Genomic DNA, 27534 nt, shown 5'->3' with positions numbered 1-27534 from the left:
CACAACTTCAATGGGGGTTGTAAAGAACTTGTTAGAGAGGCTCTTTAGAAAATGCCTTTACCGCACAATAAACATTTCACCCTGCCTGGCTATGGTATCTTTGAGCATTTGCTGCCACTACTCAAACTGCCTTCTAGTGAGTAGGCTCAGGCTGGGGTTAGCAGAAGGTAGAGCCAGGGCTGCCAGACACACCCAGAGACTAAACCAAAAAACGGAGATCTGCAAATCACCTAAATGTCATCATGCTCTGTTGGCAAAACTCCTAACCCTGACCCTGCCAAGAACCACAGGCATGTCCTTGGGCAACCTGTGACTCAGCCAGATGGCAGTCAGAGGCCTGAATCTTGAGGAAAGGTAAGCAGCTGTCACATGTGGAAGACCCAACTGCCTACCCTCTGATATGACAGCCTTTGACTAGTCCCTGGACTTGGTAAGTAAAACACTCCATGCTGATCTGTCGCCCCATTTGCCTAGCAAATAGAAGCTGGAAAATAAGACATGATTCAAGGGCGCTCTCATTACAAAGGATTTGGAAATCCTTAACTGTTTAATGTAGTAGGTTGTAGACTGTTGAGAGTAGAAAGAGAACATACTGTGTATCAAACACAACTTGTAAAGGAGAGATGAGAAAACTGGTAGAGAACGGGAAAATGATTTCCCAAGGCCGCCTCACTGGTGAGCCATGGAGCTAAGAGCCTCCAGACTCTTGATTCAGGGATCTTTCCAATACCTCCCCTTAGACCCTTGCTTTGCAGCCAAAGTGGAGGATCAGGATACCCATTGTCTCTGCGAAGCTCAAGGTTGGGCGCTACAAGCATTTCTATTTCTTTTTGACCCTTCAGCTCCACATCAGGAATATGCACCAAGTCGAAGCATTGGTTGGAGAAAGTCCTTGTGTCAGCGTGGAGGGATTTCAGCCCAGTTGTGCCCCTGTTGGCTTTAGATTGGTCTGTAAATGTACTTTTATAAAAACCTGCTCTTTTGAAAAATATAGCATCTGGAGTAGTTATGAGATGAATACCTATGGATTAAAAATGTCAGGATTTGCATTTCATGTCATCACTTTCTGGGTGTGTGATCTTGGTTTAAACCACATAAACTCTCTGTGTCTCAGTTTCCTTAATCTTCAAAATGCAGTAAGGACACCTAAAGAATGCTTCCTTCACAGGACTGCTGTGAGATAATGTATATCAAATATTAGCATACAATATGGTCCTGTTGCCTGCGCCTTAACTCTCTTGGTGTTTCAGTCATACTGCCTTTCACTGCAGGCCAAACACAGTAATTCTCAAAGGCAGCACTTGGGTTGGTTGAGACTCAATATTGGCAACGCTGAGACTCAATTTGCCAGAGAAAAGGAAGGGATCTCTGATCCAAAATCAAGCACTTTTTCCTGATCACACTTATGGTTTCAGCTCATGTCCACTAATGAGGAGAGGTCCATGGAAAGGACCTTCTACCCTGGAGGTGTTGAGAGGATGAACAGAACAAGAAAGGGTAAGAACAGGTGCAGAACTATAAGACACACTGGTCTGGATGTTCAGTTCCATATTATCCATGGACTAAATAAACCTTGATACTGGGACCCACAGAGTGAGGGACCTGAGCCCGTAGACACATCTGCAAGGCTCAGCCAAGTCGAAATCCTGTTTGGGGTAAGCCTAGGAGAGATGGAGGGTGGGGGTGGGTTTTATAAAGAGTTGTCTTTTTAGCATTCCTGGCCATCAGCCCAATTGGGTCTGGTCTTACCCAACCGGGCTGATGGCCAGCAAAGGCATCAACGTGGGCCTGTGCACTGAGCTCAGTAAATACTGAGAGAGAATAAGGGAGTTTTTATCCTGAAGTTAATTACAACCAAAGCCATGTTAAAAACAGCAAGTTCAAACACTAGATTTAGCATGTGCCAAAAAGTATACACCAAGCCGGACACAAAAGGTCACGTATTGTATGGTTCTACATATATGAAATCTCCAAGGTAGATAAATCCATAGAGACAGAAAGCAGATTGGCAGTTCCCAGGGGCTGGAGCGGAGGGACCATGGGTATGGGGTTTTAACCTGGGGAGATGAAAATGTTTCGGAACGAGATAGAGGTGGTGGTTGTACATTAGGAATGTACAAAAGCCACCGAACTTTTCACTTTAAATCGATTAATTTCATGTTATGTGAATTGCACCTCAATAAGAAAAAAAAGCACATGCAGGACGTAACACTTAAAAAATCACTAGGCACCCATCATTGACAAATGGCTGCTCAAAAGTGGCAGAACAATCTGAAACCTCACGCTCATGTTCACATGTAATTAGAACACTGAAGAAATAATAACATTCCACAATCATCACATGGGTCTGTGCAAGAAGGGGCTTTGGAATATGAGACCCCAGAAAGCAGGGAAGATGGTTTGTGTGTGCTGCTTAACAGCTGGCAGGTGGTTAATGAATATTTAATATCAGCCACATATGGAAACAACCACGGCCCCACTTTCCAGAGATAGAAACTGACAACCCCAGGTCAACCTGCTCTGTGAGGTGTGAGGCGTGGGGAGTTTCCACCATCTTGTTAACCTTCATCTTAGCCCTGGCTAACTCCATCTCTTCCCCGTGATGTGCTGCAGTGGTAGAGAGAAAGAAAGGTCTCGGCCCGGCCACTTGGGTCAACTTTGAATACATGTCTGGAGCTCATCTGCCTGTGTCACCCCCCTGAAGGAGGCTGCATGCCTCTGAATACCCACATCTTCCTGGAAGTGAAGGTTGGAACATTCCCTATCAATGGACCCAATATGAAGGTCCCTAGAAGAGAAAAACTCTTCTCAGAAAAGGCAAAGAATTTTGATGGGATGCAGCTTCTTTAGGAACCAAGAGGAAATTTGCGCTGATGGGGACCTAAATAAGATCAAGTCCCTTAATATCAACGTGCAACAAAAGGGAAAGGGGTGCTGTTATCTTCCACATCTGTGGCCAGCTCCCAGAGTACAGCTTTCACCTACATCTGCTTATCTTGGAGGAAACCACTTATCATGAAGATGATGACAATAATGATATTATCCAACTCTCACTGTTGGAGGAACATCTACGTGCCAGGTGCTAAACTAGTGACTTGGATTATTTCCAAGCCCTTGCCAGAAACTTTGAAGGTAATTATCATTAATCCCATTTTACATTTGTGGCAACTGGGGCTCAGATGTCACAAGGCCACTGTACAGCATAATGAGAAAGGTGGCCCTGCTTTTGATCACAATAAGCAGCTTCCTTTTCCTAAGTATAAAAATTCAATTATCTGAATGGAAACTGAAAGAAAGAAAATGACCATGTAATATCGGTATTTTAATAGCTTTGGCTGTAGTCTCTTTCAGGATCAGTAGATTACAGTGTCAATCAGTCAACAAATCAATGACTCAGAATTTATTGGGCATGTATTATTCACCCAGTTCTGTGCTGGGTGCCATGGAACACAAAAGAAACAGCTATTTGTTTGGCCTGCAGGGCACTGAGAATGTAATTAGCTGCTAATAGGAATGCAGTCAAACTCAGAGAAAATAACCATTCCTGTGATTTTTTTCTGAGAAAGGTAAAAAAGGTACATCTATCTCCAAGACATGCATATCTGTCTGTCTGTCTATCTATCTATTGCCATATATATCCATATCCATATATAATTATATACATTATAATTTAAAGCATGCTTCAGAGTGAGCACTTTGCGTGTGGACATAATTCTATGATAATGAAGGGCAGACGAGAAATTGCTGGCTTCCTCTGTCCCTCAGGTCTTCCTCTGACAGATCCGAGCTCACATCTAGAGGCACAGTGGAAGCCTGAGCTCCCATGTTCACGCTGCACAAGGAGAAAACTCAATGCTGTTGACCACACACACGCCCATCACAGAAGGATGCCTGGACCACTGTGTAATGTGCGCCTCACCCAGCACCAGTCTGTGTGAACCAGGACGGCAGGAGCCATATCTACTGCCTGCATCACTGTATCCCCCAGACCCAGAACAGAGCCAGACATCTAGAGAGGACTCAGCTATATCTACCAGCCGAATGAAGGAGGAAACTAGCACATGCATTCTGCACACACAGATAGAAATATTCCTGGAAAGATGAAGTTCACAGACCATAGAATATATCTCTATCTATGTATCTATCTATCATGTATCTGTTTACCTATCTACCTATCATCTATCAATCATCTATCTGTTTACCTATTATCTATCATCTATCTATCATCTATCTATATCTGTTTACCTATCAGTTATCTATCATCTGTCTACCTATCTATTTATCATCATCTATCTGTTTACCTATTATCTATCATCTATCTATCTATATCTACCTATCAGTTAACTATCTATCATCTGTCTATCTATCTATCATCATCTATCTGTTTACCTATCAGCTATCATCTATCTATGCGTCTATGTATCTATCATCAATCTATATATAGTTGTTGGTTTAAATTGGTCCTGACAAGTCAACTTAAGTTTGGTGAAATGTTCAAAAAGCGAAACACAACAAAACCAAAAGTAGTTCCTCAAATAATGGGTCAGTGTTTCACCTTCCAGGATTCTAACATGGTTCTAAAAATTCTAAAATTCTAAAAATATCTACCTTGATCTTTTCCCCATTTATTTGTTTTGGAAACAATGTTAACCCTAAATTTAATTACACTGCATTATTTCTTTAAAAATAATAGGGAAAAAAGACATTGGTCCACTTCACATCATTGGAGCAAAATATAGGAGCAGACAGAAATTTAGAGAAAGTTAGAAGGGATTCTCTGCAAGAAAATAAAATAAATGTAGGTAAAAATCATCTTTATCTGGTTTTGACCTAATTCTCTGATATATTTCTAAACAAATATTGATTTTTTTCCTAAAGAAAATTTTCAGTACTTATATAACATGGAAACGTCTGGAGAAGAGGTAGGAAGTGTTGGTTTTTAAAATGTATCCTGCAGATATACTGGTAAAATTTGGTGCTGTAGGGAAAAACTAAACAATATAAGCTAGGTGGGGAATGAGACAACAAACAAAAATGTAATAATTAAACTTTTCTTGGGAGCCCGAGGTTCCTTTGTGAACCGCTGCTCAAATTTCCTGTTTTCGAAATTACATTTGCCTCTTTTTTTTTAACAAAACACCACAAATTTCACCTCATACGAAATGCATTCTGTCAAGACTGGAAATAATAACCGTGTGGTGACATTTCGGCAGCAAAAATGATGACCTCAAAAGGTCACATCAACCCCATCGTGACTGATGACAGCCACAGCCAGCCTTCTAATTAATGCTCCGGACACGGTGTGGATTTCCATCTCTTTACAACTACATATCACACATCTAGCAACAGAAGAGAGATTTCCTTAGAAAAAATAACCCTAATATTATCTCAATTATGACCAGAAAAAAGAAGCTATAAACCTACATTAAGAGAAGAAAACCACATTTTATCTGAGATTATTTTCTTAAGTAGAAGGGTGGACTTAGGGGGAGAACTGACTTTAGCCAAGTGTGTCCATTTTAAAACATGAAAAGTAGCCACTTTTGATGAGCATTAGGCAAATCAAACTGCTGGAAACTGCCCTCTCTTACTATTATTTTTTAGTCCATTTGAGGGTGGAGAAATCAACTGCTTGAACTTTTTCTTCTCAGATAGGATGACTCACATGGTCAGCTCAGGACCTGCTGTTCTTAATCACCTCTGCATCTCAGCAGGTGCTTGAATCCTTCATAAGATTCTCCAAACTGCCTTGCATTTCACAAGGAATCTAAATTTTCTATTCTCTAAAGTTCACATAAGCTTTAGGAGACAAGCATTTTCAGAATGAAGAATCCTTCCAGGGACTTCCCTGGTGGTCCAGTGGTTAAGAATCTGCCTTCCAATGCAGGGGAAGTGGGTTTGATCCCTGGTCAGTGACCTAAGATCCCACATGCGGCGGGGCAACTACTGAGCCCATGTGCTCTGGAGCCCATGCACCACAGCTAGAGAAAAGCCCGCATGCCGCAACGAATATCCCACGTGCCACAACTAAGACTCGAAGCAGCCAAATGAATAAATATTTTTTTTTTAAAAAGAATTCTTCCAAACATCTCCTTACCCAACATGAGGGAAGCCCGTTCTAGTAATGGTTGATGCTTATACCATACAGTGCTAAATATTTTTTTTTTTTTTTTCTTGCGTTATGCGGGCCTCTCACTGTTGCGGCCTCTCCCATTTGCGGAGCACAGGCTCCGGACGCGCAGGCCCAGCGGCCACGGCTCACGGGCCCAGCCGCTCCGCGGCATGCGGGATCCTCCCGAAACGGGGCACGAACCCGCGTCTCCTGCAACGGCAGGCGGACTCTCAAGCACTGCGCCACCAGGGAAGCCCAGTGCTAAATATTTTTAACACCACCCTTGATTTAGAAGATTATAATTCTTTTATAAATCTTTATATATGTAGTAGGTACGACACAATAGGTGCTTGATAATTGGTAGCTACTCAGATTTTTCATTGGAAAACCAATGAACTTAGACTTTGAGAAAACAAAACCTACTTATATAAGTTTATTAAAGTAACGATGGGTATGAGAGGTTATGTGGTCACGGCCATTAGAGGATCAATATTCGAGCCTGTATTTAACACATGAGCTTGTCTATTTCACATCTCCACTCTACTGTCAAACCCAGAATACCCTTGCTCAAAACCATGGGCGTTGATGTCATTAAGCCTTACATTGAATAGTCTGGGGCACTGAATCAACTGGGTTTAAAAACACTGGTATACACTACTATATGTAAAATAGATAACTGCTATATAGCATAGGTAACTCTACTCAATACTCTGTAATGACCTATATGGGAACAGAATCTAAAAAAGAGTGGATACATGTGTATGTATAACTGATTCACTTTGCTGTACAGCAGGAAGTAACACAACATTGTAAATCAACTCTACTCCAATACAAATTAATTTTTAAAAAAGCACTGGTAAAGGTGGAGTCTGTGCTGCTATTCAAAATAGAAATTTGATGACAACTTTTCAGAACTGAAGCCATTTCTAAATCAATATCTGAACCTAATCAACATCTTTCTAACTCCCTGGCATGGTCCATATTCTTTTTAAAATCAATTTTCTTCTTAATTGTAACAGTATTCGAAGATTCAATTGTCTCTTTCCCTTCCTTTGTTATTTAAATCACCCTAAGTTGGGTGGAGAGATCTGACACCAAATGAATATGCTCCATCTGCACTGAGTTACTAAGATCACCTGTGAATCTGGGAATGAGAGTTAAGAAGAAAAATCCCGGACACTGGAGCACAGCGCCTCAGCACTTGCCAGTCTACAATCTGTGCAAACAGCCTTTCTAGGAGGGACTCAGTCTAGCGGAACACAGTCTTGTTTTCCTTACAAAACTTGGTCCAACTGTGTACCTTTACATGGAAAATACGATCATTTTTCTTGAGTAATTCTTAATTTGTATTTTGCATCACTATCTTGCCCTATTATTTATTTTTTCTACTCTATTAATAAATAATAAATTTGGCAGATGACCTACCCTTTTCCCAGTAAAACAACCTAGGGCACTGACAGCAAAAATATAGCTTTTATTTCTCTAGTTATCTCACCTAGGCAATGTTATTTTGGGAATAGGGAGATTGGTCTCCCTCTTTTTTTTTTTTTCTTTTCTTTTTTTGCGTTACGCAGGCCTCTCACTTGTTGTGGCCTCTCCCGCTGCGGAGCACATGCTCCGGACGCGCAGGCCCAGCGGCCATGGCTCACGGGCCCAGCCGCTCCGCGACATGTGGGATCCTCCCGGACCGGGACATGAACCCGTGTCCCCTGCATCGGCAGGCGGACTCCCAACCACTGAGCCACCAGGGAAGCCTGGTCTCCCTGTTTGTACAGATTCTGGGAAGGCTGTAGGGTACCCTGATTGAAATTCTTGGGAGATATTTTAACTACATTTCATAAATAAACTATTGTTCACTCTCCCTGGGAAACTTTGGTACACTTCCCTGGTAAATTTTCCTTGGTGTCATTCTACACTTTCACGTGTGTTAACTTATCCAATTCAATAGGGTGCATATAGAGCCCATCCCAGTTTTCTATGTGGTGTGGTGTGTGGCTGAAAGGAGCAGGTTAGAGAAGGGTTCCAGGCAGATAAAGGAGTCTCCACTCTTGCACAAAATACATCCTCAAGCTCTCTGGTGCTATAACAGCCAGCACCAGACTTGATTTTGAGCAAATGGTTGTTCCCATAGAAGTCCTTATAGATTCAAGGATTTCTAATACAGGATTTCAGTCCCTCCTGGGGCCTTCACCAACCTACAAAACTAATATTGTAAGAAATCAACGTGTAGACACAACCAACAAGGTGATTACCCTTCCGTTTATCATCTGCAGGTTAGTCCCTAATGGAAGGCCCATCTCCAGCCATCACAGGTGGGGCGGAGCATTAACAAGTCTGGTTATTTGTGAGTTATTACAACCTATTGACCATGAATGGGAGAGTATCAGAAAGAATCAAGGCACCCTTTTTTGAGAACCAAGCCTGTGGCTACATGACGGCATAAGAGCAGGTCTCTGGATATCTTCCTTAAAAAAAAAAACAATAAGAGCATCATGCAGTTTCCCTGTCAAAGGAGTAAAGGCCATTTGAACCTGGGGAGCCATGACAGATACGGAGGTGATTTGGTCCAAGTGAAGCATGAATGAGAAGGGAGAAATGGGATGATGAGATGAGCACAGCTAATGGCAGGGGAGGCGGGAGGAGGGTGGAAGGCAGGTGGCGCTCACCTCTGCCCCCTCCACTGGCTCCTCAGCCTGGGTGTCAAGTCCAAGGTCCAGCCCAGCAGCAGGTGGTACAGCAGCGGGGGGCTCCTCTGCTTTCGGCTCTGTGGGCGGAGCCTGTTCAGGTTCAGCCTTTGATGGTTTGAGGATTAGAGGAAAAAGATTCAACAAGTGAATAGGTAACATGACAGAATACTGGACAATTACGATTTTCTTCGTCATCCTACAGGCAATTAGCTTCATTAAATCTGTGCTGGAAAAAACCCGCACATTAGGCATGATGGGTCGTTACACAACTGAAAAGTCTAGGAATAAACTCTTATTAAGCTTCACATTACCATCACCAAGCACTGTTATATCCCCTGAAGTTGGGCAAAAAGACTTACCATTTTGGCTACTCATTTTACTTACTTTCAACATTCTAAGTATTCACTTCCTTAGGACATCTATAAGAGATCCTGAAACGGTACTTTCCACTACTGAGCAGAGAGAGGAGAGATCCTAGGAGCTCCCACCTTTGGGAATTGGAAGGAGTAGGGAAGAGCTCACGGAAGCACAATTCTGGGACCTCCCCCCTCTGTTGATATGCAATGCAACCAAAAAAATGAGGGGCCATCCCAATACTCAGATCAAAACGCATTAAGGTGCATGAAAAGGTCACTATGAAGTTACTCCGCAACTGCCCCGGCTGGGAGGCGTAGATCCAACCACCTGGCAAGGAGCCACCACAGTCGTAGATACTTTGCTGCCTTACATTTTGTTCGTTCCCTTATTCCACTTTTCCCTCCAACAAAATCCTTAGCCATCAGTTGTTTTTTTTTTTTTTTTTTTTCATATAATAAACTTATTCTTTAGGGAACCACAGGCAGTATTCTCTGTGGTACCAATTAGACTATTCTACTTGTGTGGATAAGAGTGAGGTCTTTTCTTCCCACTGTGACCCCTACACACAGACACCCTCCTGATTCCAATTATATGCTGAATCAAGCCTCTGGCATCTCTTACCTCCAGGCTTTTTGAGTTTTAAAATTAGCATGATTAAATAACAACAGGCTATGAAAAACAGCACAGCCAATGCAAGTTACCACAGCTACTGAAATTGTTTCCTCTCTTTTGATTTATAGATTAATGTAAACACACTATTTAGCATGACTATTTCACTAAATGGATGGCCACTGTAGGGCACTTTAAGATCATTTTCTATTAGGGCATTTAAACCATAAGAAAGTTTAAAAGCGTTTTCCTAGAGGAGTACGGAGTCTCCAATAAATACTTCCTTTGGAGGAATCAGTAACTTCCGTCAGACATTCGCCATAAACAATCAAAAGCCATCTCTAGCTCTCCCATATGTCCACTGAAGCTGGTGCACATGGCAAGCTACATGGGGAAGTGATGGAGAAGTTATGCTGAGATTATAGAAAATAAGGATAGCCTGCTGTTGGATAAATACGCAAAATTTGTCTTGTGCCCTCCACCAAAACCTCCACTGTGACGCATACTAAGGTCATACCACCCTTCTCTTGAAACGGCTTAATAAAATGAAAGGACACTTAGGGAGATAAATGTACAGAGGTTTGATATTTTTACGGGCTTTTATAACCTTTAAGGGGTGATCAGACACAATTTTTAAGAAAGAATGAGATAAAATTCACTCTCATCTACTCTCAGGAGTCCTTTATGGGGAAAGATTTCACTTGTATTGTTCAAAAGGAATTATCTTCAGAATGGACTGAGTTTTCCTAGCAGCAAAGAGCTACTGTAAGCTCTCAGAGTATGATCTAACCATTTTGGAAGTCGAGGTGATTTGCTATGAGAGAATGGTATCAGATGACCTGCACAACAAGGACAGGAAGGGTAATTTGACGAAGAGCAAGAAACCCATAGGCTGAGGGCTGTCCCCCTGCGAGCTGAGTCTGCAATGGAGGATTAGGGGTCAAGAGAAGTTTCAAAACGTGTATCAAATAAATATATCTGTGCACATTAAGAAAAAACCCAGAAAACCAAACACAGAGATAACTTAAAATGAAAACATATTTGCATCAGAGGCTGGGTTTCTTGGAAGTGCGAGGAAATTCTGAAGTTTTACATACGGCGAGAATAACTAGGGTGATTTCATGAATAAGTCCAATGGCGTCTCCTTGCTGAGGTCAGACAATGACTCAATGGAAGCCAAGTATGAAGGGGAGGAGAGACGGGTTATGTCCTACGAGTCACAACATTTTTCTCTATTTATAATATCACACCGAATATTATAATATAGCATTACACACTTGACAACTTAAATTCTAGGGGGACAAATAGAACTCACTGAATGACAAATAAGGCTGAAGCGTGACAGCATGCTTGCACGTAAAATCAGCTACTCAACTTTGGAAATAGAAACCACTTTCCTAATCCTTCTAAGATAATGTAAAATTGAAAATGTTTTGTCAAGATAGAAAGAAAAACAAAGGTAAACTGTGAACAACATCTTGTAGAAAGATCTCAGAATAGTCCTGTAGGAACTGTGCCCTGTTTCAACCACTTTTTTTTCTATAAGAAGCCTCCCTTAACAAGCATTGCAAATGGGTTGATACCGTGCCATATCCATCTGGGAGCGCTGGTAAGGGCTTGCTACTGTTTGCTGGAGTAGAGACCATTATACATTCAGAGGAGAGGTATACTCTATATTTATTACTGACAGCAGGATGCCACAATGGTTTAACTCTGAGACTCAGAAATGGAATTCTTGTTTTAGAACAAGACGAGTAGTGTAACTTTGGTGCACATTTTCTGGCATCCTCTGTGATAGGCTAGAAAGACAGTCAATGCAGAGGAAGAAGAGATGGGCAGGGAGAGTGGAGTTAAGGGTCTAGTCACATTCCAATATGGCGACTACCTTATGATCCTGCTTCTCCAAACTGGGGAGAGCTAATTTAGTGAGAACTTCAAAGGGTCATGGAGGCAACCCTGAGCCCAGGGCAGGGTCTGCAGATTCAAATAGGTTTAAACTTGTACACAAGGGATATCCCGTGGGGGCATAAGATGCAGACTGGGGAGATGTGCAGTTGACTACCAACTGCAGCCTCCACCTTGCTCAGACCAGTCAATGAACCCATGTTGGGACACTGCCCTGCTCCTGGGAAGATCCCATATAATCACAGCTCAGTGGGAGAGGGTCACTGTGATTCCTAGCTCCCCACAGGGCAACCCTAGCAGCATCTACAATGCTGGGAATGACGAAGCTAAGTTCCCCAATGGAAAGAAGGTGCAAGAAGTCTGCTTCAGAGAATACATATAAAGAGAAGGGGAGGGCAGGCAATGGAAGCTCCTAGAACCACCTGTAGGGGGTAGACAGATGTTCAGAGAAACTTAAAAACCACTGGATTCTATGCCAGGAATTTGCAACAGTAATAGGTGTGAATTTAATGATGACCCATTGCCTTTTCATTTATACCAGGGTCTCTCAGTTTTTCTTAACCCATTCTCAACTGATAATTAAAAATCTCATCCTCCAGCACCAATATAACCTTTACTCCATCAGCACCCCAGACTGAAAACCACCAATGACCATGAAATGGAGGTCTCTCTGGCTCCATTATTAACATCAATATAACCTGAATCTTAAACATTTAAATCTTTATTTGCAGGCCTCACAGGCTCCACCTTTTTATCTGGTTACTCAAAAGGCAAAAATACAACAATCTCCGGACAAGGTGCTAGAGAAACACTTGCCTTTGAAAAATATCAAATTAGCCTTGAAGACAAACTTCCCAGAGCAGAAATCCTTACTTAGAAGTGAAATCATCTGAAAGGAAAAATTCCTTCTCCTTAAACCCAATTCTAAGTTTCCAAAATGAAAGCCAGAAGCTGGGATAATCCTATGCCATTCCCATGGGAAAACCAGTGTGCTACACATAACCATGAACTAATCCTCAAAGAGCCCAAATCCTTTGTAGTGTAGCACTGGGAAGCTCTCAGTGATGTCACTCAAGGTCTCTTCATTCAACTTTACAAGTAAGCTGCTGCTAAAAACGTTTCCCATGATAACTGAGTTTGTAAGAATCTCCTCTAACCCCCAGAGTAACCCTTCTGCCTCCTCACTCCCCAGCTAAGCTTTCCTCTCATCTCATTTGACAGCAAAGTAGGAATCCCACCTCTACTGTGCATTAGTTCCTTCTACAACTCACAAAATGAAGGGAGGACATGAGAAATGAGGTAGCTTTAGGTTCAAGGAAAAGCAAGGATCTACTTTCAAGCATGAATTCTCGAGGCAATTTCATTGTCAGTCCCGTAGCATAAAGTACAGTCACTCAGAAACAACCATGTACGGGTTCGTTCCCTGGTCCGGGAAGATCCCACATGCCGCAGAGCAACTAAGCCCGTGCGCCACAACTACTGAGTCTGCGCTCTAGAGCCCGCGAGCCACAACTACTGAGCCCCCGCACCTAGAGCCCGTGCTCCGCAACAAGAGAAGCCACCGCAATGAGAAGCCTGCCCACCGCAACGAAGAGTAGCCCCCGCTCACCGCAACTAGAGAAAGCCCGTGCGCAGCAACGAGGACCCAACACAGCCAGATAAATAAATAAATTTTTTTTTTTAATTAAAAAAAAAAACAAAAAACACCCATGTCCTTGATGGATAGACTGTGTTCCACTGAAGCCCGTAATTAAGAGACTGATTTTTGCTGGGATCACTGTGCCTTTATAAATAGAAGCAACCACATTCAAAGTCACACTGAGAGGGCTTCCCTGGTGACACAGTGGTTGGGAATCCTCCTGCCAATGCAGGGGCCACGGGTTCGAGCCCTGGTCCGGGAGGATCCCACATGCCGCAGAGCAATTGAGCCCGTGTGCCACAGCTGCTGAGCCTGCGCTCTAGAGCCCGCAAGCCTAGAGCCTGTGCTCCACAACAGGAGAAACCACTGCAATGAGAAGCCCACATGCCACAACCAAGGGTAGCCCTCGCCGCAGCCAGAGAAGGCCCGCATGCAGCAACAAAGACCTAACGCAGCCAAAAATAAATAAATATAAATTTATTAAAAAAAAAACTGTTTATAAAAGAAAAAAGTCACACTGAGATTTTTCAGAAGCTCTCCTCATTTTCTAGAAAAGAGGGGGCTACAGAAACCACACTCTGGATTTCAAGCTCTAAATAACCTACAAAGATCAACCTTGGATCATTTGGTGGTAACTAACAACATCCCCAAAACACAAACCAAAATCAGCTTACCAAGTTACAGATCATATTCTGTTCTGTCTGCATTGTGAATAATGTAGTGTCCTGTGGCTGAAAATTGGGAATAAAGTAGAATATTCAAAATTATTAGGGTTTCAGTTAATTTGCCAAAAAAGCAACAACAAAGGTATCATTTAAATTAGCTTGCATGAATTGTGTCAATAAATACGTTATAAAGTTTTTTTAGTCTCTTTTTATTTTAAATCAGAAAAGCAAAACATGCAGAGATAATTTTTTGACAGCAGTTATTGTAAATAGAAACCTGAGCTAGCAGAATTCAATGATCTGATGAGAGACATTATGTAAAGGGCAGTGTCTTCAGAGGCATCTTTGGTCTGCAGCTTCTCCTCTGGACATCAACATCACGTTAGAATTTAATGGATCTAAGCTACAAATTTAAACGTTTTAAAATGGTGGAACCTTAATCTTACTATATCACTGAAGTGTGACTTCTATGAGTTAATTATGAGCCATAACTTAAAAACTGTACACAATATATTCATTCAGGATATGAATCCTAAAAAAATCAAGGTGGAGGAAATCTCAGGGAACAGTGATCTCTAGGAGAATCCTCATCAGGTAGCCAGACTTGTACCCTCCAAACAGGAGACTGAAAGAATCCTTCCTAGGTAATCTGACCAAAGAAATCCCCAAAGAATTAAACATCAACGGTTCTCCAACAGAAAAGATGAGCCAGTGACATGTGGTTAAAGATGGTGGATTGAACACAGGCAATTACCTCCAGAATCCAAACTAAATAACAATGAGAAAATTAATTTTTAAAGGCATAAACCCATAAGGGTAAAAAGAATGGGAACAAAAACAACATCAACAAAATTCTGAAACTGAAAAGCAAATGAATGAACAGTAGGTAACTTGGGGAGCCAAAAACATCTGTACCTTAAGTTGATGTAAGAAATGCCAAAAAGCATGCCAATTTATTACTCATAAATCCCAATGGATCAAGAATTAGAAAGATGGGGACCACAGGAAATGGAAGTTAGGATGCTGCTAAAGACAGAGGAACTGGTTGGAAGTCTATTAAAAAGTACTTAGACCTGGAGATACTCTCATCTACCTGAAAACCAAGCAATACCCTTTCCACCCCCGACCTGAGATTATTTTCAGAGGCTGAAACAGAGGGTCTCTGGACTGGGGGACACACAGGCATATTAGGAAAGCAGCAGGATTAAATGAACATTTACATAATAAATATTTAGATATGGGCTCCTCCTCGCCCAGCTTCTTCCCCATTCAACTCCATTACACTGGCAGCCAAGCTTGTACCCCTGCACCCCTGCACATACCCAGACAGGAGACCAGAAGAGTCTTCCCAGGGAAATATGACCAGCTCAAGAAAAAAAAAAAAGCCTAAAGAATCTGACACTACGAATTCCTCAACAGGAAACAGAATCCTACAACAACACCCATTGTCAATGAGCTCTACCTACTCGTACAAGTCTCTCAGCTTTTCAGTGTCCCCCTCTTATTAAATACGAGGAGACAGCCAAGATTAACAAACATTTAAGAAAAGTTTCAAGTATTAAAGGGAGACCGAATAGGTTTAAAAAAGTGGAAGAAACAAAGACTTTACAGGGGGGAAAAGACCTTTGAAAATTATTATTATTAATACCCTTGGAAATATAATGGAAGATGCTGTATTCATGACACAAGAAAAGGATGCTATTAAAAACCAAATATTCAGTAAACAAAAAGAGCTCTTGGAAATTAAAAAAATATATAGAAGTGAAAAATCTGTTGGAAGAGTTGGAAAGCAGAGAAAGAGAAAAGGGAAAAGCGAAGAAAAAGAATTAATTAGAAGACAAGCTCAAGAAGCCAGCATATGAAAAAGAGAAGGGTTACAGAATGAGAAAACAAAGGAAAGCAAAAGAAATCATCAGTAAGAAAAATTCCCCCAAACTGAAAGACACAGTCTTTAGATTAAAAGCGCCTAGTACAATGTATGAAAATAGACTCAGACCACAGTGCATCATTGTAAAATCCTAGAATCACTGGGGCATAAAGATTACACAGACTTCCAGAGAGAAAGAGAAAAGGAAGGTGGGAGGGGTACATAAGGGGGCAGAGAGAGAGAGAGAGAGAGAGAGAGAAAGAGAGAGGGTTTCTTACAAAAGATCAAGAATCAAAATGACAATTTCTCAGTAGCAAGGCTAGGAGGTAGAATCTAGTGGAGCAATGGCTCCAAAATTCTAAAGGAAAACGGTTTACAACTTGTAATATAATATCCAAGCTAACAGTCCATTATGTACATGGGAACACAATTATTTTCAAACAGAGAAGGTCACAAGTACATGCTTCTTGTGCACACCTTTCTCAGCAAGCTACTGGAGGATGTGCTCTACCCAAGAGGAATTTAACCCCAGATGAGGACAATGTGTGTCCCGAAAAGAGTGGATGGACAGAAGACAGGTGAGGCAATCCCCGCAGTAGACGTGATGGGAGACCCTGTGACAATAGCCATAGCAGCAAGTCATAGCCATGGAATCCCCAGGTCAGACTAGAGCCATCCAGAAGGAGTTTCAACCTTCAGGAGGATGAAACTTAAAGAATGTTTAATGTTTTAAACAAAACGAGAGGAGATTTCTATAACCACAGAGTATGGGGCTGAATTAGTAATAAGTACCTAGAAAACTAAGCAAACAAACCAACATGCTAACAAACAAGACCCTACAATTATTTCCTCAAAGGAAAACAAAACGTTGGCATAAAAGGAAATGTAAACTTCATGACTTGAGCACTAAGAGCGCCTATAGCATCGTGATAATACCACCACTGATTGGCTGGCTGGCTATGACATCAGTGCAAGGACGGGAAGCAGAGAGAGATGTGAACTGTGGCCACAGCAGGTTGAAAGCGCTTAAGTCCTCATCTTCCAGAGAGATAATTCCATAGCTAATGCTTCAGAAATCAAGAAGGAGCATTAGAAGAAAGTCATGCACACATATGGGGGTGAAATCAGGGAATCTGCTACAAGGTGTGAAAGTATTTTCCTCTAAGAAGCTGGAAATCAGGGGATGTAAGATGGTCTGAAGTTTTTAAATTAAAAAAAAAAAAAAACCTTATAAAATGTTGTCACTCTTTAAACTATGTGCATTTATAAGTGATAAATACACACTTAAAAAATGAGAAATGAATTCTCATGACCCGATCTTTCAAAGGAGTTCTCTTCTATGGAAGAGACACGTTATCATCTCTCTGTGCGTTTGTGTGTTATCTGTATTTGGGTGTAGGTGTGTGAGTCAGTGGGTTTTCTCTTTTTATAGGCAACATGTGGGAAAGTAGTCAAACTTTTAAACGGAGAAATTCTGAATGTTAAAATTCAAAATTGTTCACGTCTAATATTCTGAGACAAAGCACTCATCACAGACAAGCAGATATTTGAAGTCTCCCTTGAAGAGGTTTTCAGAACTTATTCCATGAACTTGACAGCCATGTGGCCTGCCTTTCACATGGGTTACGCCGTCCATCTGTTGGGACATATACAGTGAATGGGACAGTCCACTGTGTGGCACATCTTATTGGCCAGAGCCAACCTACAGTTTCTGATCTTCCAGGGGCTCCTTCCTGAAGAACCACTGAAGAAATAAGGTTCCGCGTAGTATGGCTCTTATATAAATATTTAGAAGGAGCCTCCTAAAAATCTCTTATATTGTCTAAGGATCCATCTCATTAGTTCAGAACAATCCTATCTCCTCTTTTCCAACAGCTGAACCTAGGAGATCTCTCAGATAAAGACAACTTCTAATTTCTAGTGGAGGAATCATCAGAATTCCATGGTAGAGCTAAGAATATTAACAATAGCTAACTAGAGTCAAGGAGCACTTAGTATGTGCTAGGCTGCTACGTTCACATTTCATTTAATCTTCACAACAACCCTGCGACATTGCTCCTATCACTGTTTCCATTACTGAATTCACAAGAAGTGGCCTCAAATTTTATGCTGACGTACTTAAACATTATGCTATCCCAGCAAGCAGAGGTCCACATTTTTCAGATTTGCATCATTCTCAACAGATGGATTTTGCCAGCAAATTGATTCCTTACCTGGGTGAATCCATTAAATGGACCTCCAGAAGCCTAAACAGAAATGGGAATCAGAGTACGTTATTTTTTTCATTACTTTTGTAGGATTGGTAAATGTCTATTAGACAAGTGGGAAAGTAAGGACCACCGCAAATTTTAAAATAATACAAAAGGCTGCTGTGCACGAAAATGCTTAGGAAATGGAAAAGGCCATACTGTATTATTTTAAATAGGCTGACAAAAAAAAGAACAACATTACTTTTACAGTTATTGCTGGTATGTGGCTCAGGGCTAACCAAAGCCCACTTTCTCAATAATGAGAACATGATTCCAGACAAGAGCCATAGTGGCTAAATAGCCCATTTTTTTTTTAGCCATCTATAGAATCTGGAAGCATTTCCAGTATTTCTCTAAATACATCATTTTGATGAACAGCTATTATGAGATTTTATAGTTTCAATGGACCTGGGTAGAAACATTTCATGTGTTTTTACTGGGGTGGAACCACCTTAGGAACAGTAAATCTGTCTGTTTTATATATATTTTAGCGCTTTAACAATAAAAATGAAAGTAGAAAGAATAAATACAGTAAATAGCATGGTAAAGTAGACACTCATTAGTTTCCAACACCATCATTCTGCTTTTTGTGCTGTTGTTCCGGGGGATTTTTGTTTGTTTGTTTTGTCAACCTATTTTGTGTTTGGTTTGCACAGATTTCAAGAGGTACATGACAATCTGTCAAGGAGATGAAGCAGATCTTGGAGAAGAGAGTGATGGATGATGAAGTCGGTGAGAAACATTAGGAAAAACAGAACCTACAGAAGTCTTTGGCTAGTCTATACTACATACTGGGGTAAGTACCTCTTCTTTATCAGCCTCTATTTCTTGGTACAACAATCCATATCTCTGGTTAGCAATTTCATCTTCAGATAAATCTGAGTTGTTGGGGTCATTGTCTTGGGGACTGGTGGAACTCTCGGTGCTAACATTCTGGGAGGTTCCCATAACCAATGGTCTAGCTATCTCTTGACTCTGTTCCCCACAGCTAGCAATGGCTTGTTCCCCACATACATCTGCTAGTAAGTCCACCTCCAGCCCTTTCTTGCTCCCAACTGTGTCTAAATGTTCCCAGCAATTATCTAAGCCTCCCATATCTCTGATAGGCCAGTGGTTAATAGAATCAAGGCAACTGGCAAGTCCACTTGCTTGGCCATCTAGTATACCAGAGAATTCCAATATATCCGTATTATTCACTGCTGAATCCAAGCTTGGCTGCCAGATTTGACCTGGATCTGTTCCCCAAGAGTCTGGTTTTGCAATTTTTGGCAAGTTAATGGTATGGCTACAGTTCCCAGTCACTGTACTTTCAGCTTCCTCTATTAATGAATCTTCAGCCTTACACAAACACCAATCTCTTCTGTTTGCATTAGTTCCCAGAGCATAATTAAGATCTGTCCTAGACTGAGCTGCTGCTTCACGTTTTATCGATAAAACAACAGACTGATTTCCATCTCTGTTACTTCCAGGAGCATGTAACACAGCCTCACACTGCATCTCTTCAGCATCTGCACTGCCCCGTGCTGAGTGATACATTTTATCATGGTTAGGAGGGTAGATTAAACTTTTCTTTACGTCTTTTCCAGCTAAGTCCCATTCCTCTGTGCTGGCATCTTCAGGATTAGATACCGAGTCAGTATGGAGAGGCAGATTCAAAATATCTGAGTGATTGGCAGGGTTAGCTCCAGATCCCTCTATAATTTCACAATTATTTATTTCTACTCGAATCCCTTCATCTAGCCCTTGGTCTCTGTCACTCAACTCATCTGCTCTGTCTACACTTTCCCTGTCTTTTTCTAATATGTCAGTTTTCTCAAGATACTTTTCATTGGTCTTTACACTTTCCTTATACCCAGCACTTAGATCTTTCCTAGTTTCTTCTTCATTGCTTTTTAAGGTCTCCTGGTCTTGCTTTCCTACTGTCTTAAAAAGATCTGCTATTCTGTTTCCTGTACATCCTCTCTCTTCAAATTCCTCTGTCCCTTCTAGGGTCTTGACACCAATAGCTCCAGCCTCTACCTTTTCATATGTCTCCACACCTGCCCAGGCAGAATCTTCTATCTTCTGTTTCCTTTCTTCTCCTTCTGACTTTTTAACATCTTCTGGACTTTCTTTGACCAGGCCTCCAGTTTCCACGGCTGGTATCTCTGAGTCAGGTAAATCGCAAGGACACTCCATCTCCAAACAAGCAGCACCAGGCATGGGATTTGGGGGCATTTGTTCTTCTCTACATGGAGGGGCTGGCCCCAGAACATGCTCACCCTGTCCAGCTACAGTGTGCCAGTCAACAGCAGGAAGTATTCCGGTGGAAAATCCCAGTTCCTGCTCTGCTTTGGAGAGACATGCAGAGTCTTCCTGCGACCCACCTTGGGTAATTTCCTGGCTGACACTGTCTGTACTAGCATCAGGGGCCCAAATAATTGCACCTAAATCAATCTGAGATCTTCGAATTTCTTCGGTCAACCCACTGTCTGGAGGTTCCTCCATGATCAGGTTACACAGGGAAAGACTTTTTGAAGAATCAGTCTTTAGAGTGTGCAGAAAAGCAAAGGAAACAAAAAAAAAACATAAGATGAAATAGATCATGGTAAGATTTGATGAAAAACACAAAGCTCTTCAGTAGGGTAGCACCAGTTACACAAAGCTAGAAAGTATTTTAATTAAATGGTTTAAGGCTAAATCTGTGACTAACAATGCAATGAGAAAAAAAAAAAAAAAGCTCATTCTAGATAATATACCACATATACAATGCATATTAAACACCAAAAAAATCCAGAATTTTCTGGATATTTACCTACCGGTTGTACCAAATCAGTGCTTGTCTATATGAGTAAAAAAATAAGAAGAAGAAATAAGCATAAGCATAATCATAAGGCAAGAGAAGAAAATTCCGTAGCACATTAAAATCCCAGGCTGCCCAAAGTCAACATACTGCTGAAGACTTTGGCTTTTATTGGTTTGATGTTAAGTTTTGCAACTTGTTTTATAATAGGAATGAGTTTTGTTCCACTATTGCTAAGACTACACAATTGAAACATGAAAAATGCCTCTGTCATTTACTAATACCAACAAGGACGTTTTATGGCTATTACATGATTTTGCTTTAGCAGACTCTGAAATGAAAAGTTTCAAATAAAGAAGCAAGCCTGAGGACACCGGAACGAGATCAAGCATTAGCAGCCACAGAATCACACAGCATCATGTGCTCTGATACAGTGTCAGAATAAAATCTTTCCCAAACTCATCCTGCCCTTGGTTCTGCCTCTGAGGTGGTGTTTGCATGGAAGATGATCCGACGGACTAACCACTCTGCCTGCCTGCAGGATTTTCCTCTCGTTCTCCCCCCAACCTAGAAGACTTGTCTGCACACAAAGAAATAACACTGAGGAGATAAGAAGATCAAGAAATGTCAGCTATTATGCCCAGGGAGCTTCTGTCTTACAGTCTTGTCATCATTACCATTCCTAGCAGGTCTGTCCTCTGAATTAGTCAGCGTTCCTTCTAGATGGTACTTTTATCCTCTCTATACCCTTCCCAGCTAGGGAAGGTAAGGTGTATAATAGCTCCAACTAAAGATATGAAATATTGGAATAACCAAAATTAGCGATGTCCTCTTAATCTTTAAAAAAAATTAACTCAAAGTTGAGGCTAGAATTTTCCAGTGTTCTGAATGTCAACCCATGTATCCCTTTTTGCGAATGTGCAAGTAAAACCAGCTCCCTAGAAAAGATGTTTTCGTTCAACGTTTTTTAGCTCTTCTCTTGAGAGCTTTCCACGATGCTTTAAGCTCCTGTGGAAGGGAAGGGGATAGTCATCTTTCTGTTTTAAGGGAAGAAAGTAGCAATGTCACCTCAAAAGACCAGGCTCATGAATAGTTAACTCCACCCAACTTTCCTGTTGCTGTCTCACTAAAAAAGAAGAAAATGTGAACTCAAGTTGATTTCTTAAGACCACGTGACCAAGGGCTTCTCTAAGAAAGGGGTAGACCACGGCCCTACCCCAAGGGATGTGAGGCTCTATGTGGGTGCAGTCATTTTCTTAATTTCACAGATGTCACCACCACAACAGCCTGTTTGTGTTTTATTCTGAAGTCTAAATTCTGGAAGTATTCATCCTTGTACATCAGAGTAGCTGAATAAATAACATTAGCAGTAATATCTACCTTGTATTGACACATGCTAGACATTGGGCTAAATATTCTACAAATACTATCTCTAATCCTCACACAAGCCTCTGAGGTCGGCGTCATTACCCTTATTTTACAGATGAGAATAACTGAGGCTTAAAGAGTTTTAGTAGAAGTTGCTCAAAGTCATATTGTTAGAAGAACTAGAGTCTAGACTCAAATCCAGGACTGTGTGACTCTGAAGTTCAAATCCTCATTGACTAATAAGCGTCATTGAAAATAATAATGAAAAAATGGTTCCCTGTGTAGAGTAGCTCGTCCTTCACATTTTCTCATCCATACTTTTTGGGTATTCTATAAGCAATAACAAATAAGCATGCCTTCACTACAAAATTTCCTCTGGCCACCGATAATCACAGGAGGATGCATAAAAGGCAAAACACCGAATTCCTGCTCACCCAGGAGTCTGGCACTGACATTCTTTTCCTCACCTTTGTTTCCATGTGCAGGTAAATGCTTAGAAACCATGAGGGAGCTGATGATTGTTCTAGGGGACTATGTCGTCATCAAAAAACATCTGGGTCTTCTTTCCATCACAGATGAAATAAAATATAACAAGGTTCCCAAATGTCTAGCAATCCAGATACACCAAGGTACAGAGTTCTTAGTTCTCTTACCGTCCATAGGTCCCAGGGCAATGTCTGAAAGCAAGCAGAGAAACAAAAATACCATTAACAGACAAATCCCCAGCACGTAAAAAACACGGAGGTGACAAAAGTTCTTGAAATAAAATCATAAACATTTCAGAAACACTTAGTACAGCAGTGTCCCACAGAACTTTCTTTGGTGATGAAAATGTACCATATCTGTGCTGTCCAATACAGCAGCCACTAGTCACATGTGCTACTGAACACTTGAAATGTGCAAGTGGAACAGAACCAAATTTTAAATTTTACATTCTTATATTTAATTTAGATTTAAAATGTCCACATGTGGCTAGTGGCTACCATATTGGATAGCATAGGTCTAGTCAATCTGCTTTTTGCTCTGTGAGTGAAAACTATATCTGAACTGTGACGAATGGGTTTACATTAACACACACACACACACACACACACACAGACACACACACAATTAAGATGAAGTAAACAAGATGTCCAGAAATCAGAGTTTATCACATCTTTGAGGAAATGCAGATCCTAACCATTGCTAATGCTCGTTCCTCTCCCCACCCCTGCTTACCAAAGTCAAGACGATGACCTGTTAATGGTAAATGAATTCCAGAAAAGTAGTTCTTCAGTACGTTGAATTAGACGATAACACACAGCTCGATTAATTGGCAATCGTGCAAATTAGCAGGGTGCCCCCTAAGACATGGGTGAATTACACTTACTACTGGCATTTTAATTATGAAGCTTATTGATCCTGGGGAATGAATCCAGATGGTTCAAATAACTTCCACTGTGTGGGTAAAGTGGGGGACACTTTCTTATTTCCTTTGTGACTCAGAATTACAGCTAAGACCACCTCCTTTTCTGCTCATGTCTTTGTGACTAGAATAGATCCATGTTTGAGCACTTATTTTGAATCTCTACATGTGAACAGAAAATTAAGAGAGCCTGGTACTCGCATCTGAAGAATATGACACTTTCCAGATGGGATTATGGATGTCTGGTTTGCGTTCTGTACTACACAGAAGATGGGCCCTGTGGTTCCAGCTGAAACCTCCCCCCCAGTTGGTCCAGACCTCCTCTAATGGTCCCACCCTGCAGCTCTGGGCAGCCTGGTCAGTCTCTGGGTTAGCACCCACTTGTAGAACGACTAAGTGTAGAACACTTTCCACTGAAAGCCAGTTATTGGTACTTGGACTCCTTCTGCACCTTATATGCATTTTCTGATTCTCCAAACGGTTGATGCTTTCTTGCTTCACAGCCCCTTAAGAATCACAGCTCCTAGAAGCTCCTACACATCCCTGCATAATGCAGACAGAACAGGTATTTTCTCCAAAGGAAGGCAGCAACGGGAAACGTGTTTATCACTCCTTCCGATCATGAAAGGATGTGTTAGCTCGTGTGGACACTGCAGAGATCACAAGGTGAGGTGTTCTGTGAGCAGCAAGAATGCAAATTAAAACATGGGGTCACATGGCTAAGATGAGTCCGGATTACAGAGCCTGCCCTACCCCTAGAATGCTATTTAGATCAAGTTTAGCTGTTAGAGTCCAGGTCTGGTTAACTGCCAGAGTGGCAAAGAATCGCATGCACCTATATAAACAGGAGTCAGAAGGCATTATTAGTTGAAGAGCGAATCACACATTGTAGAGATGAGTAGCTGCATATTTATGCTGGGAAATGGCTGAAGTGGATGTGACTAGTATGAAAGCTGCTGGCCATAAACATCACATGTCTCATCTGCTTGGAATACGGAAATATATTCTAAAATAACAACCACTGGGGTCTTGTTCACTATAAACTCAAACTTCACAGAACTTGGCAGCAATTCACAATCTGACTGTATCTGCAAACTGTCTTCACAGATGTCTAATAAAGCAAAACTCTGGATCTCAAAAGAAAAGAAAAGAAAAGAAAACAAGGGGTCAGGCGATGGGGAAGGGAGAGCATTTTGAGTGAAGGGGAGAGAAGGTAGCAGATTCTAACAGCTCTGTGCTTTTTGTTATCTCAGCCTAGACTTTTCTTCTGAGCCAAAGAGGAGAGATGTGGTTAGCGCTGGATCACAGGACAACTCTGCAGTGAGGTCTCAATTACAGCCACTGGGAAGTCAGAGCAGTTAATCACCTGGCCCGAGGGAAGGATAGAGGGGCACACACAGCTTGCCCTGATGGCAGTAATACATTTCCTCCAGAAACTGGGACCTTTGAAGATATCACCAAGGTTATTTTTTGTTTGTTTGTTGAATTCCGAAAGAATCTCTTAGCCTTAATTTCCATGATTCATGGCTTCCTTTAATCATGAATTGATAGAGAAGAGCTTTCTCTCCTGAGTCAGACTTGCAGACAGAAATGCTGCGGTATCTCACCCCCGATCATCACAGCAGCCACTGTGGAAACTTTCTTCCTGCCACTGAAGTAATAAATGTTGGAGGGGAAGGCAGGAAAAGTCCCTTGAATTCTGCTGGCTTTCTATACAATGGGAAAGCTCTGGAAAGGAGATGTTCTGAATGATACGTACGTTCATTTTCCGCTTTGCTTGGCCACCAGGATAGACTCGTCAAACTTGCTGACAATGACTATATCAGAATTTTCCAAAGTGAGTTTTAGAGGCCCTTCCCATGAATGTTAAGACCGTTTCATTAAAACAGATTTCTGGGGTCAAACACATTCGGGAAACCCTAAGTTAAACAAATCTAAACAGTTTTTTTAAATTGTAGGATTTCTTGGAGTCCTTAATATTCTAAGGCACATCACGAGTATCTTAAAAGGGAATTAATAGAACTTCCAGAAACATTCATCTAAGAGACCCTTTTTTTTTGCAAAGTACCTTTATGACTAGTGTCTAACCTGCTTAATTGCCTGCTTTGTTGATGTCTCAGATTTTTATTTTTATTTTATTCCAATATCACAACCTGGAGGCCTGCAGAAATCCAATCACATTCTGGAACAAAATATGGATTAAAGAGGAGTTTTATTTATTGAGGGTCACAGTGAGCTGTCTGTGCCCCAGTGGTTTACTGTATCAAGAAGGCTTCATGACCAGCAAGTTGAGCTGGGTCTCACTTCCTAAGCTGAGTTTTGCAATACACCGTGATTCATTCATTGGAAGTACATTGTAGCATCCTTGGATTTTTCCCAAACTCAAATGTGAGGCCCCGACCACAGCGAAACTACTGACATAAACAATTTCCGGGTAGCAAAAATTCTGAGTTAACTTCCTTCCATGAGCAGAGACAACTGTGATGTAGCTATATTCCAGAGGAATCACCCACAGGTCATGAGAGCATCCACCACCAGTATCCCTCTGATAGACAACGAGATCGTAATAACTACTGAAATGGGGAAAATGTTGAGGAGGAGGAAGTCATGAGCAGGGGTAAGCTTGGATAAGCAAGGCCAACTCTGCATCAAGCCATGATCAAGAACACACAGGCCATCATCACCATCATCAAGTTCAGAACTATCAATACTGAAAAAAAATTCCTTTTGTGGCAAAATCTCATGGTGATTTGAAACATGCCTTAATTTGCAAAGTATGAGGAAGGAAAGTAGAGAAAACAGTAAGAAGATTAAACCCCAAGCCCAAAGAAACAGTCTTATTTTGGGAAGCCATAAAATGTATCATCCAAACCTGGACACTTCTGAGTACAAATGTGGTTCTGTGGATTACCATTCTGAGATGGATGATTCCTGGCAAACTGGAATGTATGTTATCCCAGCTCTGCGGGTAGAGAAAGCTAATGGTAGGGGAGGTTGAGAATAATTGACAGTGATCGAGTCCTCTTTCTACCCTTCCTTCCCTTTAGGAAATATTCATCAACTGAAAAGAAAAGTCAATAGTCACGTGAAAGGGAGAGGGGTCAGCAGAATGCCTTACTGAGCTTATTAAAGTTTATGAAGTATCAGCCCCAAACATCCAAAAATCCACTTGGTACCTGCGACATCGGTGAGTGGGTTACTCCAGCAGAACCCGCAGAGGGCATGTCGGGCTTGAAAGGATCAAAGTCCAGATCCAACAAGGTCTCCTCTTTCTTCACCTCAGGGACTTCATTCTGTTAAAACAAAACAAAACATGCACGAGCTTGAATCTGATCAGACTTCATGATCTATTCCATATATAACCCTCCAGTTTCAGCTGATGCCCCAAAGCACGCTTCGATAATTTACCACTTAGCTGGCTCATCCATGGGCTCCCAGAGTCACTACTTATGTATGATGAGAGGCGAAATAACCACCTCCAGCCAAGTACCACCTAAGATGCTCAGGTACATGGCCCAGGCTCCAGTTCTTATCCTTTGTTCAGCTCCAAGTCCAGGCAACAAAGAGAATGTCTGAGAAATGTATCCTAATGCCACCAAGATCCAAGGAATCTCCTCTGCCAGCTCAGAAAACTCAGGTCAAGATTTACAGAGGAACAAGTAGATAAGATGGGCTAAGGCTTGGACCCGTTACAGTTACCCACTGCTGTGATGCCCCCTAGGAAGCTAAGATTTAGAAAGTAAGGGGAACTTCCCTGGTGGCGCAACGGTTTAGAATCCGTCTGCCAACGCAAGGGAAACAGGTTCGAGCCCTGGTCCGGGAAGATGCCACATGCCGCAGAGCAACTAAGCCTGTGAGCCACAACTACTGAGCCTGTGCTCTAGGGCCT

The 27534-nt window shown here is 41.6% G+C and overlaps 1 protein-coding gene across 3 annotated transcripts in view; it reads right to left on the bottom strand.

Annotated features, from left to right (window-relative positions):
* AMPH (amphiphysin) overlaps window positions 1–27534 on the bottom strand; it is a 193494-nt gene that overhangs the window by 16754 nt on the left and 149206 nt on the right. The window contains exons 12-17 of one of the 3 annotated variants that reach the window (XM_007455330.1): window positions 26822–26938; window positions 22894–22917; window positions 20889–20912; window positions 18055–18087; window positions 13984–14034; window positions 8779–8904 (exon numbers count right to left, since the gene is read on the bottom strand). In XM_007455330.1, coding sequence (XP_007455392.1) covers window positions 8779–8904; window positions 13984–14034; window positions 18055–18087; window positions 20889–20912; window positions 22894–22917; window positions 26822–26938 — 375 coding nt within the window. Of the gene's footprint in view, window positions 1–8778; window positions 8905–13983; window positions 14041–18054; window positions 18088–20888; window positions 20913–22893; window positions 22918–26821; window positions 26939–27534 lie in introns of all 3 variants that reach the window. The other 2 variants (XM_007455329.1, XM_007455331.1) reach the window with 2 other exon arrangements.

The sequence above is a fragment of the Lipotes vexillifer genome, unplaced genomic scaffold (genome assembly GCF_000442215.2).
Source record: "Lipotes vexillifer unplaced genomic scaffold, Lipotes_vexillifer_v1.1 scaffold234, whole genome shotgun sequence".
Classification (NCBI taxonomy): Eukaryota; Metazoa; Chordata; class Mammalia; order Artiodactyla; family Lipotidae; genus Lipotes; species Lipotes vexillifer.
Note: the sequence above shows the minus strand (reverse complement) of the source record. Positions and strands in the feature narration are given on the sequence as shown.